The sequence below is a fragment of the Podarcis filfolensis genome (genome assembly GCF_964270895.1).
Source record: "Podarcis filfolensis genome assembly, chromosome: 13".
Lineage (NCBI taxonomy): Eukaryota > Metazoa > Chordata > Lepidosauria > Squamata > Lacertidae > Podarcis > Podarcis filfolensis.
Genome location: NC_139615.1, coordinates 18,939,617 through 18,963,357, shown reverse-complemented (window position 1 = coordinate 18,963,357; position 23,741 = coordinate 18,939,617). Strand labels below are relative to the sequence as shown.

The window sequence follows — 23,741 nt, the reverse complement described above, 5'->3', positions numbered from 1 at the left end:
GTCCCATAATTTAAAAAAGAATAGTAGAAAAGGTAAAAAATAGAAAAATGGATTGATATATGGATGGTCCAGTATGGATCCACTAACGCCCTGTACATCCATAATAATACACCTGCAAAAAAAGATACATTATTATATATTCTACCAAACAAGATGCTGCCTGACCCTGTCCACGTCTACTTGGAAGCAGGGCCGGATTTAGGTTTGATGAAGCTCTAAGCTACTGAAGGTAATGGGGCCCTTTATATTTCCAGCTGTCCTTTGTCAACAACAAATTGTCGCTGTTTTTTGTGTTGAATATATGCTATACGGCGATTTATCATTGTTAGGTTATAAGTAAATCCGGAACTGCTTGGAAGTAAAAAGTGTTTAGAATCACAAGCGTGGACAGTGAACCTGGATTTTACGCCTGCTTGCTCCAAAGTGCAGTCATTTGCACTTGCAACCCTGATTGCACTTACCTGGGAGTAAGCCCCACTGAATTCGATGGAGCTTACTTTTGTGTAGACCCTGGTAGATGGCAGTCCTAGCTCTCTAACTATGTTCATAGGATTGCAACCGTAAACGCCCCCCCCCCACAGGAAATGCACGCTTATTTAGGAGTCTGAGTAAGCTTGCGCAGGATCGGGCTGCACCGAACACGAGAACGAACCGCAGGAGCAAGGACTGCATTTCCCAGCATGCCCGGAGACACAGAGCATGCGCAATGGCTGAAACCACATGTTGCAGCGTCCGCGTCCAAAGTTCAGCTGGATGTTCGTAATTTGGAGGAGCCGCGACAACATCTGGAATGGCAACTGGGCTGCGGTACCCGGGCAAGGTCGTCATAGTAACGGGGGGCACCCGGGGTATTGGCGAAGGCATCGTGAGAGAATTTGGTGAGGGTGGAAGGAACGGGGGGGCGGGCTGGGGGCAAAGGAGTTTCTACAAATAAGTGCCGGGGCTCAAATATGCCAGGAAGTCTGGCCTGGAAACCTTGTTCCCCAATCTGTATGTGTGGAGATCGGAGAGGGACTGGATAAAGTTGCTTCTGATAGGAATGTGCTCTGCACGAGCTCAGAGGCGATGTTGGCGTTATTGCAAAACCGAAAGTTTTTGGACATAGTTGAGGCAGGGAAAAGAACATTTCCTAGCTTCAGTTCCCAGCATCTCCAAGGCTGGGAGAGAGACCCCTTCCTGAATCCCTGGAGAGCTGCTGCCAGTCAGTGTGGACAACACTGAGCTAGATGGACCGATGTGTTTGTAAAGACCATCGGATTTATTGCTGTCATGAGGCATCCATAAGGCTTCTAGCAGGCAGCAGCTTATGCCACAATACATTTTGATGAGACTTTAAGATGCCTCAGTCAGAAGGACTCTGGACTGACCCTTCTCTGTAATATGGTTGTTTTTTTACTGCATTGGTCAGTGCTGAGCCCTTGAACTGAAAACAGGAACTGGTGCCCGGACATGAGCTCTTCTTTTTCAGAAATAGGGAGGTGGGGGAAAGGGGAACGTGTTGTTGAAGCAATTTCAGTCTCCCTACCAGGAAATGAAAAGGGACGCGGGTGGCGCTGTGGATTAAACCACAGAGCCTAGGACTTGCCGATCAGAAGGTCGGTGGTTCAAATCCCCGCCACGGGGTGAGCTCCTGTTGCTCGGTCCCTGCTCTTGCCAACCTAGCATTTCGAAAGCACGTCAAAGTGCAAGTAGATAAATAGGTACCGCTCCGGCGGGAAGGTAAATTTCCGTGTGCTGCTCTGGTTCGCCAGAAGTGGCTTAGTCATGCTAGCTGGCTCCCTTGGCCAATAAAGCGAGATGAGCGCCACAACTCCAGAGACGGTCACGGCTGGACCTAATGGTCAGGGGTCCCTTTACCTTTACCAGGAAATGCAGGGCATGCTTACTTTCTCTCTGCTGTGAAGCTCTTAAAGTGGGAAAGAGGAATCTGTAGCCCCTCCAGATGTCACAGAACTACAGTTTCCATTATCCCTGGTCATTGCTGGTGGGGGCTGATGGGAGCCTCTTCACCCCTGTGTTAAAGGCACAAAGTTCTGCCTTTGTGGCTTTAGGTAGAGAATGCTCCTCCTAATTTTGCCCTCTCACCTGTTGGGCTGACAAAATATGCATATTTCAAAGAACAAGGTGGACATCTTTTTCTGGCAGATTTCTGTACATATGTGGCTTTACTTGGTGATTTTCCACCTGTAAGTCGCCACTGTTAATGGCCAGAGCCTAGGGGGTTGGATGGTAAGGCCTTAATCTGAAGTCTAAGACAGGTTGAGCAGCCGCAAAAGGAGCATCTGGATCTAATTGCCTAGGAAGCATAAGAAAAGCTGGTTTTGCTGACATGAGAACATGAATCTTGTGGTACCTGAAAGACTAGAAGATTCATCATGGCATCAACATGGACTACAGTCTGTTTCATCAGATGCCTGAAATTATATATTTGGTTGGTAGGCTTTTGCTGGAGGGGAAGTAAGTGTGGAATGCAAACAGGGAACAAAAGGAGTAATTAAATTAAGAGTTTGTGACAGGTAGGCCCTCTTTCGCATCCCTTTTTTGGGGATAGGCATATGTTGACAATCTGCTTGTCACTAAAGGCAGGGAGTCTCTGACAGGATGCAGAAAGACAGGAATCTGAGTTCCAGATAGGTTCATATGTTTCGCTGCCAGTCATCAGTTGTGCAGTACTTGAAGGCGTTTGTGATGCATGCGGAAGGTCCCGGGTTCAATTTCTGTCATCCCATCTCAGGCTTGGAAAGACCCCTGTCTGTCAGCTGGTGTAGGTCAGTGGTTCTCAAAGGGTGTGGCTGGGGAGAATGGCAAGTGTGGCAGGAAGATGCAAAGAAAGAAACATTTAAGCATTACAGTATAGTGTAATACAGTCGTACCTTGGCTTTCAAACAGAATGCGTTCCGGAAGTCCGTTTGACTTCAGAAATGTTTGGAAACGAAGGCGCACTGGATGTTTGGCTTCTGAGGCAAAGTTCGCAAACTGGAACACCTACTTCTGGGCTTGTGGCATTCGAATTCCAAGTTGTTTGTGAACTAAGCTGTTCGAAAACCAAGGTACGACTGTATAGTATAGTATAGTATCAAAATATTTTTGGGGTACACAACCAGAAATAGTATCTTTTCAAGAGCATTGGTTACACTTCTACAGTTTTCCGCAACATATTATTCTGACAGGGATTTTCAACTCTTGACAAATTTGAATGATCAGAAAAGAGAAAGAATTATTTGTGTTGATGAGGAGATGATAGTTTATTTGTCTCAAATTAGACCTGATATAAATGAGAAGATTACCTGGCAAAAGCAAGCTCACGCCTCTCATTAGGCTTGTATTATACATACTTAAGGTACATATCAAAGAGGCTTGTTTATAATTATATTTTGGGGATGCGTCATTATTTTTTTTGCAGCTGAATTTATACTTTCTGGATGCCCCATGCCCTAAAGTATTTTATTCTATGTTATAAATCATGCACTGCTAGGAGTTGTTTCTTTTTGTTTTCCAATGTATTTCATATCAATTAAAAAATTGGTGTGGCATGAACAAATTTTTATTCTGTAAGTCTGGCCCAGAGAAAAAATGTTTGAGAACCTCTGCTGTAGACAATGAACCAAGGGTTGACTTTGGGATGATTTCTGTGCTCCTGAGCAAGTGAGTTGCGCACATGCCTGAGAATTGGGCCTCTGGGATATTTTATCTTGCATTCATTTCTCCCCCTAACTTTCCTTCCCAGTTCGCCATGGAGCCAAAGTAGTCTTCTGTGCCCCAGGATCTGAAGGTGAGGCCTGGAGATCTTTCATTACCCCCACTCATTGTTAAAGGGCCCCTCGGTCTCTCACTCCCAATACGTATATCCAAATCGGTTTGGCTAATGCAAAGGAGATATGCAAGGTTAAGGCAGCAGAGGGCAGCAAAATGTCCCAAGAAAGTTGAGAAAGAAAAGCATGGCTGGAAAAACAGTCTTGTTTTTGTGGCAGTGGTAGATATTCTACAGGTGCAGGCTTACAAAAGATGCAGTGATGAAGCTGTACCTTTGAATTTCTGTCTGTCAAGTAGGTGTCAAATTTTATAAAGAGCCCTGCCAGGAAAAGGGGACAACCTAAGTACCTGAGTACTTGCTGCAAAAGCAAACATACACACTGCACTTCAAGTGACAATATACAGCCCCGCTCTCCTTCTTTCCTCCTGGAGATTTTCTTCATTTAGGAAAAAGGTGTGCGTTTGGTCCTGAGAACTAGCAACTTGTGCAGTGGTCTTTTTGTGCGAGGATTTAAACCTGGGTCATGTCACTAGAGCAGCCTTTCTTGGCTCTTGTTCCAGACTGGGCCAGATACAACACCAGCCACTGGGAGTCCCATCACAGAGCTATAGTTTCCACAGTGGTTTGACAGTCAGTCCCTCTTCTCAGGGAGCTCTGGGAATTGTAGCTCTGGGAGGGGAATGGGGAGGGGCATCTCCTAACAACTCTTGGCACCCATAACAAATAATGTTTCTCAGGATGCTTTGGGAGAAGCTGTGGCAGTTTGAAGTGGCTTTGTGAGTCCACTGGCTGGGGAGAACTTTGTTCTGTGTGTGTGCTTGCTTTCTCTTCTGCTCCTCAGAAGGCCACAGTAACTCTGCTAGTTGTGACTGAGCTTTTATATTTTCCTTCAGGGGAAAGGGGGAAAGTTATTGAAAAGGAGCTGAATGATTCTGCAGGGCCTGGGGAGGGTCACTTTGAGGTCTGCAATGTCCTTCGTGAAACAGACATTAAGGTAAGCTGAAACTGTGGAGGAAGAAGAGGATTAAATTGGGGGAGTTTCTCAGGCATCTCCAAGACCAGCTTTTCCTTTGCTGAACATGTTGCGAAAGCCCTACCCCAAATTCCAGCTCTCTGTTATTTAAATTTTCTGCCTTTGGGGGCATTCCTCTTGCTATCTGTGTCTGACCTTTTCCCACAGATCCAGAATAATTTCCCTGTTATTTGCTAAGTGCTTTCCTCACCAAAGTGACCCAAAGCGCTGTAACATTAAAGCCAATGTTGATACATGTCTTAAATAAATACTACACTAATGCATGCTACACTGTGTTTAAAAGTGCACCCTTATAGTAACAAATGTGATAAAAATGAAAGGCAGAAGTCACCCGAACGTGACTGCTGAATAGAGCAAACACATTTCAATAGTTAGAGAAGCAATTGCCAAATAAACTAATTTAATATAAAGCACCTTCTGTTTCAGCCTTTAAATACCTGCTGAAAACTTGTCTATTCCACCAGGCTTATGCAAGCAACTAAGAACACATCTTTCCATAACCATTAGTTGATGATCTCTGATTTTAAACATCTATGTGTTTTCATTATCTATAGATATTACTCTCCACACCTATGATATTTTTAGGCTATAGTGGCATAGCTCCTCACTCCCGTTCAAGTAGCTGAATGTTCTAAAATTGCAGATATTTTTTGGTTCTCTTTCCTGCGGCAATTATATTCATGCCCCTCCTTGCAGACTTTGGTTTCTGTGACCATAGAACTTTACGGACAGCTTGACTGCCTGGTGAACAATGCTGGAGGCCGTGAGTTGTTTCCAAAATTTGGGTGTGTGTGGGAAGAATCGGGATGGTTGTCTCCTGGGAGGTGGGGCCTTCTTTGATTAATCAACGACAACAAAACGGCCATGAGGACTAGGAACCTCCGAGGAAAGACAGCTTTGTGGTTGTCTGTTTACAAAACCGAAGAGAAAACCAATCACAGTGAATGTCTGTGTTTCTTTGACAGTTTAGGACAGGGGAGGAGAACTTGTGGGCTGTTTTCATGAAAGTTGGTGGAAGTCTGTTGAGATGGAGGGGGCAGGGAGACATGGGAAGGGGGGGCAAAGCTCTCTGCAAACAATGCATTCAGACCCCTGGCAACAGGATAGCAGAAAGAGAGTGTAGAGGAGTTGCAGGGGAAAAGGGGGTGGTAGCCCAGCTTTTCACCAACTCTGGCCTCCAACAGATTACCACTGAGTGAATGCATGGCCCTTCCCTGGTGTAGGGCATTCTAAGCACTCCATATGAGTTATTCCATCAGCTCCAAGGCTTACTATTATCCCCATTTTGCGGATGGAGGACTGAGGTAGAGAGAGAGAGAGAGAGAGAGAGAGAGAGAGAGGAAGTTGCTTGCTTAAGGCTGCTCTTGGAAAGGAGTGAGGAGGGTTGAGCCTATGGGAACTTTTTGACTCCTAGCTGCTCTGTTACATGAGCTGCCTTTATTTTCCGGGCTCACGCTCTGACCCACGAATATCCTTGCAGGTGTTGTACCTTTTATGTCAAGGAGCAAAACCTAAGCCTTTATTGGAAAAGGAAGTAAAACTAATTAGGATACTTTTCATTGGGGGGCGGAGGGACACCCAACTCTCATTTTCATATCTGATGTTGGATCTGTAATATTTACATCCCCTCTAAGATGGTTTAGGAACGACAATGAATGTTGAGTCTTCTTGCAAACAGATCCTCCAGACCAAACCATAGACGACGTGTCTGCACAGGAGTTCCGCAGCCTCATGGACCTCAATGTGGTGAGCTGCTTCTTAGCCGCTAAGGTGAGCGATTCCAATTTTGTACTTGGGATACTGCCTTTATACCAAGCCAGGCCATTGGTCTATCTGGCTGAGAATTATCTGTACTGAATGTTCTGAAATTGCAGATATTTTTTGAGGGAGGGGGTCTCTTTCCCCCTTGCACGAAATCTTGTCTTTTTATATCCCTGCTTCTCTAGCGATGGCTGTGCTCCTTAGGACTGGTAGGGGTAGCAGGCAGGGACACATGGAACCAACTGGGGACACTTCTCCACCATACATTTAAAGCCCTGTGATGCCACAGTCATGGCTTCCCCCAAAGAATTATGGGACCTGTAAATTGTTGCAGGTGCTGAGAGTCGTTAGGAGAGTCATATTCCCCTCCTACAGTTCCCAGAGCTCCCTGGAAAGAGGGGTTGATTGTTAAACCACTCTCAAAGAAACCAGCTTTAATCCCTGGCCTCTCCTGTTAAAGTAATAATTATAATAGAATAATAATTTATTATTTATACCCTGCCCATCTGGCTGGGTTTCCCCAGCCACTCTGGGCGGCACCCAACAGAGGACTAAAAACAGAATAAACTTCAAACATTGAAAACTTCCCTAAGCAGGACTGCCTTCATATGTCTTCTAAAAGTAAGATAGTTGCTTATTTCTTTGACATCTGGTGGGAGGGCGTTCCACATGGCGGGCGCCACTACTGAGAAGGCCCTCTGCCTGGTAATGTTGGGTAGGCCTCCTGGGAAAGTCCTTCAGTCATAGGAGACCAAGCGTGTCCTCCAGACGTCAGTGGACTACAACTCCCATCATCCCTGCCTTCTAGCCATGCTTGCTGGGGTTGAGTCCACAAAACCTGGAGGTCACATTGGTTACTCCTGGAGTCAAGACCATTAATCTTCAACTGGTGGGTCATGGACTCTACAACGTGGGGATCTAAGATGATCTAAAGTGGGTTGCAACAGCAGCACTTACCAGCAAACACACACACACTGAGAACAATTCAGAAGTGGGTTCCTAAATGCATGTTTGGGTTAAGGGTGGGTCCCAGCTGAGCCACTTCTGGAGTAGACAATACTGTGCTAGATGGATCAATGGTCTGGCTCCGTTCAAGGCAGCTTCATCTGTTGGGATCTTTCCTCTTGCAAGCAGGCTGCCCTGCCTCACCTCCGCAAAACAAAAGGGAACATCATCAACATCGCCAGCCTTGTTGGTCTCATTGGGCAGAAGTATGCGGTGCCGTATGTTGCAACCAAGGTAATCCAGAGCAACACCTAAACTTGGATTCGGGTGCCCATCCTTCCCACCCTCCCCTTCTGGTTGTAAAGATTGGACCGCCAACTTTTGTTTACAAGCATCTGCTTCTGTGCTCTTAATCACAAGGGATAATCCCAAACGATAGTGCCTGTCTTTATGCCGTTGAAAATCCACTTTCTGATTTCCACATATCCAGCTGCTGTTTAACGACACAGGACCAAGTCAGCTTTCCCCACCCCAGTCAGTTGGCAATTCTGTCTAAACTTCTCTCTCTCTCTCTCTGTTTGTGTGTGTGTGTGTTTGTGTGTGTGTGCTTGCTTACTATAGCCAAAACAAATTGACTAGCTTTATTACACCAGGCTTAAACCTCCCTGTAACACAAATAACGAGTTCAGTTTTTTTGTGTTTTTTTTTAAACAGAATTCCATAATTTAACTAAGGACTCTTTTGTCCTTCAATCTATTCAGTTTTGGATTAGCCTCTTGTGGTTGATATAAATCAGTGGGATTACTTATTTGCAACATCATTAAAATAAAAAAAATCATTAAAATAAAAAAGTCACCAAAGATGGGAGCAAAGCGGTAAGAAAACATTGGCCTGTTATTTGGGTTGCCAACTTTTAATTGTCGACTCCTTCTTTCATTCCATTTGCCAGAGGAACGCGAGGGACGTTGTCAATTTACACGCCAAGAAAAGCTTCAGATTGTTTTCTGTACCGCAAGATGCTGTCAGAGGCAGTGTCATTTCCTCCTCCCCTCTGGTCCGTTGGTAACCCTCCCTATTAATGCCTCTGACTTTGCAGGGTGCTGTTACTGCGATGACAAAAGCTATGGCCATCGACGAGAGCAAATATGGTGTCCGAGTCAACAGGTACTGTAGTGGCAGCTGGCAGTGAAGCTCTGTTGTGCACGAGGCCTTCCAGGAAGATCAGCTTTCCTCCTTCCATGTGTGCAGGGTTTGGACACCTTTTCAAACAAAAGTATGGGAAGCGTAGAGGACCTCCAAAAGGATTTTGCACACAAAGTTCTGAAAGGATCCCTCTGGACTTGGTGAATGGGCAAATGGCAAATGCGGTTCAGTGTTAGCAAGTGCGATGTGATGCACGCATTGGGGCAAAATAGATGCTAATTTCACATCTGAACTGGCAGGTGGCTTGACCAGGAAGTAGTGGGTAACGGTGGATGGCTCAGTGAGGATGTCAACCCAGCGTGTACAGGGATGCTAGACATGATTGAAATCAAGACATGATTTAACTCAGGCAGGTGTTAACCTGGCTACATCTGCAGTCTCCAGGAATGGATGTAGCTGGAGCACAACTTACCGTATTTTTCGCTCTATAAGATGCACCAGACCATAAGACACACCTAGTTTTTGGAGGAGGAAAACAAGAAAAAAAATATTCTGAATCTCAGAAGCCAGAACAACAAGAGGGATCGCTGTGCAGTGAAAGCAGCAATCCCTCTTGCTGTTCTGGCTTCTGGGATAGCTGCGCAGCCTGCATTCACTCCATAAGACGCACACACATTTCCCCTTACTTTTTAGGAGGGAAAAACTGAGTCTTATAGAGCAAAAAATACGGTATTTATTGGCAGGACATTAGCAACCAAGCAAAAGATTTCACTGTGAATTATATTTATAAATTACCTTATATACCACCTTTGTCTTCCAAGGAGCTCAAGGTGGTGTACATGGTCCCCCCCTCCCCATTTTATTCTCACAACAACCCTGTGAGGTAGGTTAGGTTGAGAACTGGCGACTGGCCCAAGGTCACCCAGCAAGCTTCATGGCTGTGTGAGGATTTGACCCCTGCTCTTCTAGGTCCTAATCTGATACTCTAACCACTGGCTCTCTCTGAATCAAATTTAAAGTCGATATGGGAGTCTCTGCCTATGGAAATAACAAAGAGGGGACATCTTTCCTCACTAATTTTGAAATGGATCTGCTCTATTTTCCTTGCTTTCTACCTCTCCACCCCCTCTTTTTTTTAAAAAAAGAAACCCCCAACTATTTGAATTCCAGCATCTCACCTGGCAATATCTGGACTCCTATGTGGGAGAAGCTTGCAAGCCAGACAGCTGACCCAGAAGCAACGATCCAGGAAGGCATAGATGCTCAGGCAAGTGCATTGTGGGGAAACAGGTCTGGTGCTGCTAGAGAGAAAAGTTTCCATCCTACATACCGGGGGGGGGGGGGGCTGTGTAGCTGTTGTAAACAAAAATTGCCCTTTTCCCTTATGGGGTATCCAAGAGCCCATATAGAGTCCTTACATAGGTTCCCTATTGGTAGGAGAGAATAACAGAGGCCAACCAGAGAATATTGAGAAGCAAAGCAGCTAGTAAGCTTGATCTTTATTGATCTGTTGCAACAGGATGCTCCCCTCACACGCAGGAGAGGCAGAGGAACCCAGAAAATTGGCATGCAAGGCCTTATAAAGACTTTTGAAATTGCCACCCTGTAGATGAAGACCACCCCCCAGAAACATCATACATACATCACAGAAGGGGTTAACCTAAGACCACCCCTCAGATACATTACACCTGCACCACAGAAAAGGTGGCCTAAACAGAAATTTGAATGTTATTTTTCTCCTGCTTATCTCCTGTCTGGCAGGTTATTTGATTGGATTGCTGGGGTAGCCTGGCCAGTCTTTTGTAATGATAAATACTTAGTTCCTGGGCCAGGGCACAGGCTCACACCCTATTCAAACACGGACATACCCTTAAGAAAGGATTTGTGAAGGAAAAGACAATGGGGAGGTTTTTCCATTTTCCTTTGACCTTGCAGAGAAAACATTTGGTCAGTATGGGACAGTTTGGGAATCAAAATGGTTCCAGGTCGGTCTTCCTGTGCTGATCTATGTATGTGCTTGGTTGGTACACTTACAAACATTTAACATATATCTAAGACCTCAAAATTCCTATCACGTAGCCAACACTGGGGGGGGGGGGGGAATACAGCCAGACCTCTGCACCAAGGAAGCCCTGATCCTGCAACCTCCCTATAGTGTGCAAATTAATGACATTTGCATATATGAGCTATTTCTGCCTAGATCAGGTGTCAGGAACCTGTCGCCCTCCAGGTGTTGCTAAACTACCACTCCCATCATCCCCAGCCATTGGCCATGCTTGCTGGGGCTGATGGGAGTTGTAGTTCAGTAATATGCGGCAGGCTGAAGATTTCCCACCCCTGGCGTAGCTGCCGATTTTTCTGTTTAGTTATGGGAAAAGCCAAAGTGTCATGCAAAGCATTTGACGTCTCACTAATCAACTTCTCGGCCTGACCTCTTAACTTTTGAGATCTCACAGATTTATGGACTAGAAACTTGTTTTGGTGTTTTTTTAACTAAGTCTCAGGGGCTAGAAACTTGTGTCTTCTTTAAACTGAACGCTAAGAGCATGAAGTAAAAGCACCAGGTAGGAGGAATGGGCTGTGCACACTCATAATATAAGGTGCAAAGTGCTGATTTCCCTCTCAACTGTATTTGCAGCTTTTGGGACGAATGGGGACCCCAGCGGAGTGTGCTGCAGCTGCTCTGTACCTCGCTTCTGAGGCCACATTCTGCACTGGCATCAACCTGGTGCTTAGTGGCGGAGCTGAACTTGGATACGCACAGAAGAGCCACAGAGAGCTGAATCCCAGCTTGGAAGACTAGCTGGAGTCAGCAAGGAAAGCACGAATGACTTCAGTGGTTAGTTGATAAGGTGGGCTGATCAGAACAGCTGCAGCTCCAGTGTCGATTTTACTCAAGCCATCCTTTCAAAAAGACAGAACGTCCGCAGGATAGCGACTACGTTTTTATCTGTCTTAGCCAAAACAGTAAGAGCCCTGTGGCACTTTTAAAGACTTAGCAAATCCAGAGATGCCCCAAGGATGAAGGGGATTCTTCTCCACACACACACACACACACACACACACACACAGACACACAGCAGGTTTCCACGCCTGTCTCTGACAATTGTTTAGCAAGCAGAAAGGCAACAGCTCAAGCTTTTCCAGTACAGTGGTGCCTCGGTTTACATACGCTTCAGGTTACATACGCTTCAGGTTACAGACTGAACCCAGAAATAGAACCTCGGGTTAAGAACTTTACCTCAGGATGAGAACAGAAATCGTGTTCCGGTGGCGCGGCGGCGGCAGGAGGCCCCTTTAGCTAAAGTGGTGCTTCAGGTTAAGAACAGACCTCCGGAACGAATTAAGTACTTAACCTGAGGTACAACTGTACTTTTATGTTCCCATGTAGGGCAGGAGGAAGGGGACCTCTGGCCCACAACCCAATTATGGCCTGCAAGGCTGTTTCCCCCAAACTAAACCCACCTGTCCCAAACCTAACCCCATTTGCGATGTCAATTGTGGGGCAGGCAGAGGCATTGCTGGATCGGCTGTGAGATCCAGATTCACACAGCCAGTCCTTGTAGAAAGCAGGTTTGAATAGAAAGCAGGTTTGAAGTCACTGCCCATCTTGAGCCTGAAGATAAGCAGTGCTTTGAAGCCCTGAGCAATCATCACGTGGTGTAATTGTGACATCAGACGGTTGACAGGTGCCCACCTACCTACCTATCAAATTTGGTCCTTTGAAGGCTAGGGGAGAAAAGAATCTGGCCCACTGGACCAGTGAATAACCCTGTTTGCCATGGAGCTAAAGGCATAGGAGCATAGTCAGAAGAACGGTGGCAACTCAGTCCTTAATATTGCTTTACATGTTCCAGGCCTTAATACTGAAAACAGGTTCTACAGCTTAGCCCCAAGGAGTTCCTAGATCAACACCATAGGCCTGTTTGTCATGCAAATATGCTCAAGGTCAGCTGGACCTTGAAGCTGAACATGTGGTGGTGAAGATTTTGTTATATTTAACATGTGCCTTTTGATCATTGACCATGGAAATTCTTATCCTGAATCTGCTTGTTAAATAAATACGTTGGAAAAGACTGCCTTAAAAATGTGACGCCTCATTGGGCTTCAATGCTGTTGGCCAACAAAGATTATCATCTAAAAAAAAGCACCACCCCGCCTGATTTCTCCAAGAAATCGAGGAGCTTATGGGGCTTGTCCCCTGCAGCTTTTATCCTCACAACTATCCTGTGAAATCAGCCAGTCCTTGTGTCCACAGTGCTTTAAAATGATTCAAGTCGGAGAACCCACCCGAAGGAGTTGGGCCTCCTGGTCAGAGACTAGATTCTGCGGCCTTGTTCCCACTTTTGCACCTTTCCCAGGCTTCTGTTCTGTTCCTCTAACTCTGTTCAAATGGCATGTGGGTAGATTGATTATATCTGTTTGCAAAGAGAACTTCCAGCATGTCCAGCTGATCAGGGGTGAGGTGGGCTGGGGGTAGAATGCCCTGACTTGCACCTGTTCCTTTAAGAACAGCTTGATTTGCAGAAATCAGCCACTGAATTCATGGCCATGAGATAAAAACCCCCGCCTATTAATTGTAGGAGTACCCTCCTTTTTAACACACACATATAGCCAGATCTCCATGATGGGCAGTATATATGCTATCTAAACAGGGCCATTGTGTTCTCAGAAGTGGTTGTGTTTAACCCTTTGAAAAGGATCTTTGGCATATCTTTGCTCCAACTGAGGCTGGCCGTGAATGCTGCCTTGGAAAAGGATGTCTGCATAAACAGAATAAAGAGTTCACAAGGAGACCTGGGCACAGTTCCTGTTTTAACAGCTGTTCCCACCCCAGAGGCAGCTGTGTCTCTGCTCTGTTGGGGGGGGGGGAAATAGCTGTGTGAACAGCCAGCACCTTCTGCGGTAATGAGCAGTCTATGCAGCAAAATCAATTACTCCAGGGCTCCCTTAATTGCTTCTTTCAAGCCAATTAACTAATGTCCTGGAGAAACAGAGCATTAGCTCTTCATTGACTAGGTACATGCTAGAATTTCTGGTTGCCACTCCATGCCCCCCCATGCCCCCAAGAACAGCCACTGCTGCATGAGAAGTGCAGATGGGGAAGGCAACTTCACATGTTGAGTTTCTGGCTGCCAACATGTACAAAAATACTGCCCTGAAAATATAGCAACCCTCTTCATAAAACCTCAGTCCCTCTGTCTCCTGTCAAACTATGGGTGGGTGGGTTGTGGTCACTCCCTGTGACAATGTCGTTGTTGTCATCGTTATATGTGTGTGTGTGTCAAATTTATATATTTTCTACTGCTTAATGCTTACATGGCTTCTAAACCAAAATATTTAAAACTAATTCTATAACGTCTGCATTTAAAGCAGTATCATACCACTTCAAACAGTCATGGCTTCCCCCAAAGAATGCTGGGAAGAGTAGTTTGTTATGGGAGCTGAAGGTTGTTAGGACACCCCAATTCCCCTTCCAGAACTATTGTTCCCAGAGTCACCCCTCGTTCCATGGAACTGAGAATGGTAGCTCTGCGAGAGGAAGAGGGGGCTCCTAACAACTCCTAGCACCAAACAACAAACTTCAGCCCCCAAAATTATTTGGGGGAAAGCTATGACTGTTTAAAATGGTATGATATTGGTTTAAATGTGCAGTGCAGATGGGGCCTTAAAATACAGTATATTTAAAAAGGGACCATAAAACAACCCTATTAAAATATAAACCTCCATGATTAAAATGTGAAATTAAAACAGCTAAACAATACAGGAGACTCAGGTCAAGCAATCAAAGGAATTCTTATGTAAAAAAGTGCATCTTCAAAAGCTGGCAGAATGCCAATACAGATGTTGCAAGAGTTGGTGGGTAAGTGAACGGTTTTGTTCTAGGTTTTCCCATCTGGATTATTACTCCTCTTCGATTCTAAAACTCATGAGTCCAGGATGTGCTCTTTCCGCTTTAGGCAAGCACATAAACACTTTCTACATCATTCAGATTTTTTTTTTAAAATGTGTTTATTGTCTTCCCTTCCATTTTTACAAAAAATGAGCTAAAATAAATAAAATACATGATTATCACTTGAAAAAAAATTCATTGTCTTCAAGTGCTTAAGACCTCTTGTTCATCCTCCTAAGAGCCCTGTGAGATAGTTAATTTTTACTATTTTAACCAGTAAGGCTGGGAGATCTTGCTGTCATTTGCTCAAGGACATGGCTAAACAGGGAGAACATCAATAACATTTAGGATTTAAATGAGTTTTTGTAAGTGCCTAAAGCCTTTGCATACATGATCCTAGTGATCTTTGTAAGTATAACCAACGTTTGTGGTAGGGTAGGATTATAATTATTCCCCCCTCCCCTTTTTCTTACAAAATGGGTGAGAGGAGAGATTGAAGCTCAGTAGTGCCTTGCCAATGGCCAGTCAGTGAGTTCACAGCTGTGCTGTGAAGACAAAAACAGGGGCTTTCCATTTCTTAGCTCATGATTTTAGCAACCACAACTCGGGACCCAGATTAACACTTTAGACACTGATTCACACAGCGGCTCCTGTGCTGCCTTGTGCATTGCAACTCTTGGATACCTAGACATATTTTTACTAAAGGTGCCTTTCCACAGCTGTGGTCAGTCCAGCAAGAAGTCATGCTTTTCAGTTCCCTTCTGTTGTGGCTTTCTAGTCTAAACCGATTTTTAACTGAACACTTGATGTGTTATGCCCTCCCATTTACTGTTCCCTGTTCTAAGTTTATGGGAGGGCTATAACGTTTAAAATAAATAACACCCAAGCCAGATGACGTGGGTGTTTGTGCACATTCTTGAATCCCTCCCTGCTGTTGGCCATGCCCCTGTGCTGCTGTTTGCTTGCTCTGTGCATAGTCAGTTGCAAAGCTGACACATGTGCTCCTTGAAGGGTGTATGTGAAACTGCCAGCTTTGCCATTGGATGGGTGAGTGGGCGTGTGTAGGGAAAGCAAGTGTGATTGGCTGCAACATCCCCCCCTACTTTGTAGAGGGCATTTGTGCCAAGAAAAACGAAGATGTGTTTGTGTGTCTAAAATACATGTACACATTTCCACAAATCCTTTCCTAACAGACACCCTTCATTCTTCCTGCATCATCAGTGCTTCTGATCTTGCCTTTATCAGCTACCCTAAATGTAGCTGTTTCTGTAAATGTTTCTGTTTTGCTCAACTTGCTTGTTGTTGTTTTTTTACTCATACATAAGGAAGAATGTGCTGAATACGCCGCAGTACTGAATATAATCTCGATGTAATTCCTTATTAGGGTTGTAGAGCCTTCGCATTTTAACTCGCCGTTTAAATGAAGTCGACCGGCGGAAGGGAAGCAAAGCCCTTTGTACATACTTAGCGGCGCACTCATCCTTCAAAATTTGACATTGAAAACAAAGGCGTCCTGAGCTGCGCCCTCTTTTCAGATCGAGCCTTTTTGTCATGGAGAGCCGCATGGAAAGTAGGCAAATAGAGGTGGAGCTGGAGGCGGGCGAGGGGCGGAACCTTTCTGCCCCGGCTCCAGCAGGCCCCGCCCGGCCTCATTAGACAGAAGCACCACCAACAGCATGGCAGCGACGGCGGGACTCCCGCGCTCTTTGGGGCGGGTAAGTTGGGGAAGGGGAGAGGGGCCAAGAGGGAAGGAGACCCGGCGGCCTTTCCCCGCAGCCCATCCCCAAATAAAAGGGAAGGGGGCTGCACTTCCGGTATGGGGGTCACGGTGGTGGGCTCAGTCCTGTCCTTAAATAGCTCCGGGCGGGAACGTAGCTCCCACGTTAAAAACAACCAAAAAACACCCTCGTATTGAAGAGCCAATCGCTTCTCTAAATCCCTTGCCCAGTTCCTAAACAGATACTTATTACCCATTTCCTTCCAGATGGGTATTAGCTTGCTTCTTCCCCAGTCCTTTCCAAGGAGGCACCCCCAACCCCGATATTCGCCTGGACACTCACCACCTGGCTCTTCCAATAACTGTTTTTCAGCCTGGAAAAGATAGGGATCAGTTGTAACACGTTACCTATTTCCCCCTCCCTCAAGCCCCATATCTCTTCTCCAACAGAGGAAATTTACTGAACTGGGTAGCCCCGCTCCAGCTGGCTTCTCTCCTTCAGTCAAATAAATTCCCAATTTGATATTTCCCAAAGGCACATCACTGCCAAGTTGTTACAAAACACACTTCTCCCCGCTTCTTGAGATCTTTTAGTCCTAAAAAGATGGCTAAATCTTTTTCTCCTAAAAATAACACTCTCCTCTGCTATATTTCCTTTAATTCCTCATGAGAAATTCCTTAGGGCACCCAGAGCAGTACTTTTCCACACCTAAGGTGCTGTTCTCATACTCTTTCTTTTTTTACAATTTTTGACACAAGGGATGCTTTGTACAATAGGAAGAATTTTGATTTTTAAGTCTATGGTGATGGCTGCCTCCCTCCCCCCCTACCTGGTCTTGCTTGAAATGGCATCGATTTGACCCATGCAGCTTATCCCGCTCAAAATTCCTCCAGACTTAGGGTAGATTTTTTCCAAGAACAACTTTATCCTGCTTCAGTGATTGGTGTGTATGTTCCTCAGCAGCTGTAACTTCCCTGTGATTTTTAAGAATGGCAATATGCTTAAAGGGAATAAGGAGCAATTTAAGTGTTCACTACACAGATAAAAACCCATGAACTTTAAAAACAACTGCTAACATTCAGTTTATGCATTTCTGATGCGAATGTGTTTCTGATGCTAGCTTAATAGACACTAAAACACGTGGGTTTGGCAGTGGGGTTATGAAAGTTCATGTTGGTTAGGAGGAAATTGTGGATTCTCTATCCGTTCCTTGTAAACTCTGCCTGGAAATATCAACACCTGGAGCAACCCCATTTTGTCATTGTCTTGTCCTGACCTGTTATACAAATCTAGGGGCTGCCCCTCCCTTTGCAGCCACAGTCCCATGGCAGCATACCTCCTGCTTTCTTTATTTAAGTTGGCATGATATTCTCACTTTTACCTGGAACACTGTGTTCTCTCTTCCGCTTCTTTTTTCTACCGCTCCACCCCTGACTTTCTGACATGCATCTTGCAAGAGAGCTGCAACTTCCTGATAAATAGAGCTGATTGTGTTCAGAGGCCTGGATTGGGTTTCTACTGGAGGAGAGCGAGCGAGCAATTTCAAAGTGTTATATTGCTTGTCGGCAATGAAAAGAGGAACAGTTGCCAAGGCACTGAAAATTCTGCAAAGGCCAAGAATTATGGTCGCCACTACTGCTGAGTTTCTCTGTTCAGTCCCCTGCTGTCATGCCAAGAGCAGGGAAGTGTCCTTTCTGGTTATTTTGAGATCCAACTCAGTTGTTTCTCACTCATTAACAGAGGTGTGTGTGTATTCTGCACCCAGGAAAACTAAATTCAATGCAAAGGAAACCCAAGAGATTGGCACTGCTGCCTGCAGGTTGCAACAGCCCTGGACAAGATGTTCCCTGCTTAGACCCTCCTCCTGTCAACGGGTGAGGGGGGCTTCTTGGTTTTCATGACACTGCTCTGAGCAGAGATGAGTGGATGTATCTATCCTCCCCTTTATGAATGATGCTAATTCAGGGGTACTGTGGGGAATGTAAAGGGTGGTTAGATGCAGCTGCCTGTCACAGTCGAGAGTGATGAGTCATTCATATATAGGGGTGGGGATTGGGCAGGCATCAGCAGTGGGCCCTGCCAGGGCACTAGGGTTCTAGCAACTGCCCATGGATGCCAGGTGCCAGGGGAGTCTTTAGCATATGTGCCGCTGGGGTGCAAAGATCCTCCCAGCGCCCCCAAGTTTGACAAGCACCACCGTTGTGAATGACAAGCGCCACCGCTTGCACAGCATGTCTTTGGTAAATGAGCACACAACGTCAAAAGTCCTTTAGTGAAACAGTAGGTATACATTTCGGTGATACCCAGGTACATACCGTACTTTTCCGTGTATAAGGCTAGGTTTTTCTCTTAAAAAATTATGCTAAACAGTGTGAGTCATCTTATACATGGAGCCATCTCCCCCCATTTTCTTAAAATCGAGTTCCCCAAAATAGGGGTTGTCTTATACATGGGGGTGTCTTATACTCGGAAAAATACGGGCATGTATTTTGTTTTTCTAGCTTGATCAAAATCATTATTTCATAACAGGTAGATAGTTAAGAGCTTAGGCAGCTTCAGCGCCTGGTGCCCCCCAGAATTCGGAGCCCGGGTGCCCCGCACCCCAGGTAAACACGGCTCTGCCAGGTTGCTAATGCTAGCTTTGAAGACCTGGATGTTGTAGTAGTACCATTGGCTGATTGCAGTAGATCAGCAAGGACTCCTAACTTCCAGCTGTAGAGTAAGAACAACAAGGCTTTCCTCCTTTAAACTGGAGCTTTAGAACCCCTGATCTGTAATAACTGAGATTTGTACTCGTCTATGTAGATAATTACGATGTATGGCTCATGGATTGCAAGGAGGTAGGTGGTTTTGCCTCCCTCAGCCACCATTTTGCACTTGGTTGGCGCACCTCAGGGTCCAAGTAAAAACAACAGCAAAGTAGATTGTGCCAGCCTGATGTCTGCCCATACCTGCTTTAGATCATAGGCCTGATGAGTGGGCAACCACTGCCACCGTTTTCTTGTTTTGTTTTGTTTATGCTTCCCTAAGAGAAGAAGAAAAAGAGGAGAGATGAGAGAAGCCTTAAGGAAAGTTATAGAGAGAGACAAAGGTGTGCAAACATATATGATATATATATATAATTTATAAAACAAAGACAGGTCCCATATTTCCCTGGATTAAAGGAAGTGACTGCACATTAAATCACATCTTACTTAGTTTATATATCCTCAGTTCCATATGTTTGCTTCATTGGTATTCTTTATTCCGATCCCAGTAGCTGAGTTCTGCAGAACATTTAGTTAGGAATGAGTGGGGAACGATTAGTTGGTGAGAAAACATTCCCGCTTAGATCTGCCCTGGCTACCAGAAGGTAAAGTGGCTGTGATTCGGTGGGAGGTTAACTACAATGGGGAATAAGGCTATCATAGCTACTAGCCATCATGCCTATGTTCTGCTTCCACTGCCTCTGAATACTAGCTGCTGAGAATCACAAGTGGGCAGGAAGTGCTCTTGCTCTCAGGTCTTGCTTGTCGGCTTCCCATGGGCATCTAGCTGGCCACTTTGAGAACAAGATGTTGGTGCAGATGAGCCTTTCATAGCAGGGTTTTTCTTAGGTGCATGTGATCTTTCTATTTCCACAGGTCCAGTCACTGTCTGTTTAAGGTCCTCCCCATTTTGTTCTTACAACAGCCCAACGAGGTTTTAGATTAGGATGAGATACAATCACTAGTCCAAAGCTACCTAATGACTTCCATGGCCAAATTGGGGGTTTGAAAACAGGCCTCCCCAGTCTTTGTCCAACACTCTAATCCCTACACTGCGCTGATGATTCTCATAATAGATCTTATATCCACATGTGATGTGAATCTCCATGATGGAAAAGCTTGGAAGCGGTAGTATCAGATTACCACCTGCTGCTGCCTTGTGTCTGTTTAAGGTGGCTGTTTTTAAATTAGATTGTTCAGTGATTTGTGACAGGGCCTGCAGAAAAAGCCACCTGGCACTGCACCAAAAATATAATCCACTTGATCAAAAGTCTCCAAGCAGCATACAGATAAATAGTAGATAAAACCTAAATCAAAATCCACCATTAAAAAAACCCAACCCGAATATTTCATAATTATAAAACAAAGACAAAACTTTAAAAACAATATAAGTAACCAAGTTGTATGTCTGGGTAGGCTTGCTTTTCAGCATGCATATCAAACAATGTAGTGAGGGCATCTGTCCAATGTCAGTGGGCCAGGGAAGGTCTGAGACAAAGATGCTGGTTCAGGGATGTTGGTGTAGTGTTGAGATAGCCAACGCGGTTCCCCCCAGATGTTGCACTACAATTCCCCTAATTCCCAACCAGCATTGCCCACAGAGTTTATAGGAGTTGAACTCCAGCAGCAGCTGGAAAGCACCACCCCACTCGCTACCCCTGGTGCATTGTCTCCCTTTCTCCTCTGGAATAATTCGTGCCACAGACGTAGGTCTGTAAATCTGGGTGAGGGCACATTAGGAGATTTGCCCTTATTAGGCAGAGGTGCTCCAGATGGAGACAGCAGGTGGATGAACGGTCAAAACTGAGGGCCAAGTGGTATGGGGAATCGGGACTGGCAGAGCAGAGACCCACCACAGAAAGAGCCTCCGCTTGAAATACAGTGGTACCTCGAGTTAAGAACTTAATTCGTTCCGGAGGTCCATTCTCAACCTGAAACTGTTCTTAACCTGAGGCACCACTTTAGCTAATGGGCCTCCCGCTGCCACTGCGCCGCCACCACATGATTTCTGTTCTCATCCTGAAGCAAAGTTCTTAACCCGAGGTACTATTTCTGGGTTAGCAGAGTCTGTAACCTGAAGCGTATGTAACCTGAAGCATCTGTAACCCGAGGTACCACTGTACTGCAATGGCTTTGAGCAACCTGCGCTTGTTCAGTTTTGTGGCTACTGCTTCTGCGGACCGATGCTGGCTTCTCTATTTCACAGGAGTGCATTAAAACGCTCCCTCTTGTGGTTGTTATTAATCTCTCACAATCCCTCATTTGCCTCCTAATCCCCTTAATTAGAGGTTGACTTAATGCTCGGAGGCTAGAATTTCATGTCTGCTGTCAAGCTAGTTTGCTCTCTGCCACGTGGCTCTTGAGGCCTTCAGCAGTGCATCCTGGGGTATCCGATTTCTCCCAGCGGCCCTTCTCTTTCCCCTCAGCTGATTTTGTACATTTAGCTGGCATATCAACTGAATCCCCTGTTTTGCCTTAATTTGTTCAGGGACTGCCTCCTCTGTCATGTAAAGCAAAGGGAAGGGGTGTTAAGGAGGCTGGAAGCTGAAGGCAAAGCAGTTAAGGGAACTGGTACAGAGCATTATAAACGGGCTGGGAGACCATTTTACAGATGGCAAACTGAGGCCAAGAGCTAGTGATGTGTGTCTGTGACTGAGGTAGAGTTTCAGCTCAAGTTTCCCGGGCCCACAAGCTACCCACACAGGATTGTAATGCTCGTGGAAGTTGAACGCTGGAAGAATTGGGGCACACAAAGGAAAGAAGTCCTTCACACAGGGCATAGTTAACCAATGGAATGTGCTTCCACGAGAGGTAGCAATGACCGCCCATTTGGATGGCTTAAAAAGAGCATTAGGCAGGTTCAACAAGACCAATAGTGAGTCCAGCGGTCAAGAAGGCGATTTCTGCATGTGCTGTAGAGGGAAGTGAGGGCTTGCCAACCTGGGAAGGTAGCCCATCTAGGAGAAGGAAATCTCTCATCCTAAACCTCTGCTGCCTTGTGGGATATCTGGGAGAAGAAAAGGCTAAGGAGTAAACCTTACACAAATCCAGATTGGAGTCCCTAAGACGGTTGGACAGCACCTTGTAGGCCTCCTTCTGGCAACTCCTGCAGCCAAGCTGGTGCCAAATGTATTGCTGTTCTTCCCTTTGGACTGTCTCTTGAGACAGACAGATGCCAGCAACAACAACTAAGGCCAGCAATGGCCACTAGCCTGGATGGGTATGTTCTGAATAAGTGGAGAGCATGTGCTGTTGCCCTCAGGTCCTGCTTGCAGGCTTCCCAGAGGCACTGTGGGAACAGGATGCTGGACTTAAGATGGTCCACTGGCCTGATCCAGGAGGACTCCTCTTATGGAACTGCCATCTCTCACTGCCCCCGTTACATGCTGCTATTCTGTTGGGTCAGCCCCCATTTCTTAGAGTGATAAGGTGGAAACTTTCACGCTTAGTCTTGTCCTATTGTTCCTCCAAGGAAAGGGGAATTCTCTTTAGAAGAAAGAAATTGGTTCAGTCACCTCCAGGGTTGTTATATGTATTCCAGCCTTAGCAGGTTTCTTACTCGAGGGCGGGCTCTTATCTGGATTGGAATGCGAGGGCTTAAGAATCCTGTGTTCCATTCAAATTTGCACAACTTTCTAGTCCTTGCGGTTTTGGAGAAAAATGCATTTCCCTTAGCTCTACGTATTTGCCCTTATGAAAAAGCAAAGCAAAACAAAACAACTTAGCCCAATCTCAGGATTTCAAAATTTAAAAACTGGTCTTGGGAAAACAGAATGATGTAGGCAAAGTAAGGAGATGCATGCAGATATATTTCATTTGCATAAATGAGGCTAATTACTGATTTTTGGATGTGCAAAATTTGAATACTTTTGGGATAGTGTACACACAGCCCAAGATGTATACCGGCTAAAGGCTGAAACACTTTATGGACCGTTCTAAATAGCCATTTACCTGATCACCAGTGAACTGGACTCCCTTCCAGACAAGGGAAGTGTCTGTAAACACAGAGCTGGTCATTTCAGGTCATCAATGTAAATGGTATATATGCGCTGTAAAGATTTTCCAAGGTTCTTTGCCTCTTGCTGCCCCCTGCTGTTGGAATTGTTTTCTGCATCCATTTAAACAATCTTTTCCCAGATTGCAAAATCTGCTAACTACACATTGTCTAAACAAAAAAATTTTTTTTCCTTCCAGTAGCACCTTAAAGACCAACTAAGTTAGTTCTTGGTATGAGCTTTCGTGTGCATGCACACTTCTTCAGTATCTGAAGAAGTGTGCATGCACACGAAAGCTCATACCAAGAACTAACTTAGTTGGTCTTTAAGGTGCTACTGGAAGGAAAAAAATTTTTTTTGTTTTGACTATGGCAGACCAACACGGCTACCTATCTGTAACTACACATTGTCTGGAAGCCTGTTGATGCTTCACACCCAGAGCACCCTGCACTCACAGTCACTGCCTTTCCTTTTTCTGAGCCTGTGCACCTTTAAAATAGGTATCTTGCAGGCAGAAATTCAGTAGGCATTTCCCTTGCAGCATTACATTTTTGTGCCTGAAGATCTGATGAATTTCTTCCAGGCACACAACTGAAAAATGTACAGCAGCTCTGTCATGGGGAGTGGGAGGCAGATATTCAGTCCACAAGACTCCCTGTGATCACCCATAACAGTGAAATGTCTTCCCAGCAGAAGAAAAACCGGAAATAAATAGTTTGTATTACTTTGAGCCTCCTCCCACCCTGTGTGGA

At 45.4% G+C, this 23,741-nt stretch overlaps 2 protein-coding genes and 1 long non-coding RNA gene across 9 annotated transcripts in view; 2 read left to right on the top strand and 1 right to left on the bottom strand.

The window, feature by feature from the left end:
- Nucleotides 1–665: 665 nt before the first annotated feature.
- HSD17B14 (hydroxysteroid 17-beta dehydrogenase 14) lies at nucleotides 666–13,430 on the top strand. 5 transcript variants are annotated; one of them, XM_083580398.1, is made up of 9 exons: nucleotides 666–807; nucleotides 3,728–3,772; nucleotides 4,648–4,748; nucleotides 5,484–5,550; nucleotides 6,466–6,557; nucleotides 7,683–7,787; nucleotides 8,590–8,657; nucleotides 9,807–9,903; nucleotides 11,275–13,430. In XM_083580398.1, the coding sequence occupies exons 1-9, from the start codon at nucleotides 681–683 to the stop codon at nucleotides 11,437–11,439; spliced, it is 867 nt and encodes a 288-aa protein (XP_083436524.1). In that variant the 5' UTR covers nucleotides 666–680; the 3' UTR covers nucleotides 11,440–13,430. The 5 variants fall into 5 exon arrangements, with proteins under 5 accessions (XP_083436524.1, XP_083436527.1, XP_083436528.1 ...); XM_083580400.1 differs by having other exon boundaries at nucleotides 704–878; XM_083580399.1 differs by having other exon boundaries at nucleotides 719–820.
- The window catches only part of LOC310746558, a 17,439-nt gene continuing 2,352 nt past the window's right edge, over nucleotides 8,655–23,741 (bottom strand). The window contains exons 2-5 of one of the 2 annotated variants that reach the window (XR_014540741.1): nucleotides 19,199–19,272; nucleotides 17,629–17,765; nucleotides 9,365–16,620; nucleotides 8,655–9,103 (exon numbers count right to left, since the gene is read on the bottom strand). This is a non-coding gene — a long non-coding RNA (uncharacterized lncRNA). Of the gene's footprint in view, nucleotides 9,104–9,364; nucleotides 17,766–19,198; nucleotides 19,273–23,741 lie in introns of both variants that reach the window. The other variant, XR_014540740.1, reaches the window with a different exon arrangement.
- The window catches only part of BCAT2 (branched chain amino acid transaminase 2), a 25,595-nt gene continuing 17,998 nt past the window's right edge, over nucleotides 16,145–23,741 (top strand). Inside the window, exon 1 of one of the 2 annotated variants that reach the window (XM_083580361.1) lies at nucleotides 16,145–16,244. In XM_083580361.1, the coding sequence (XP_083436487.1) occupies nucleotides 16,206–16,244 (39 nt within the window). In that variant the 5' untranslated portion in view covers nucleotides 16,145–16,205. Of the gene's footprint in view, nucleotides 16,245–19,282; nucleotides 19,339–23,741 lie in introns of those variants that run through there. The other variant, XM_083580362.1, reaches the window with a different exon arrangement.

Bases quoted from the DNA above. Each gene is read 5' to 3' on its own strand.
- HSD17B14 (XM_083580398.1), top strand. From the start codon at position 681: ATGCCCGGAGACACAGAGCATGCGCAATGGCTGAAACCACATGTTGCA. The intron at 808-3,727 runs GTACCCGGGCAA...TTTCCTTCCCAG, and splicing joins GGAATGGCAACTGGGCTGCG to TTCGCCATGGAGCCAAAGTA. The intron at 4,749-5,483 runs GTAAGCTGAAAC...CCCTCCTTGCAG, and splicing joins TTCGTGAAACAGACATTAAG to ACTTTGGTTTCTGTGACCAT.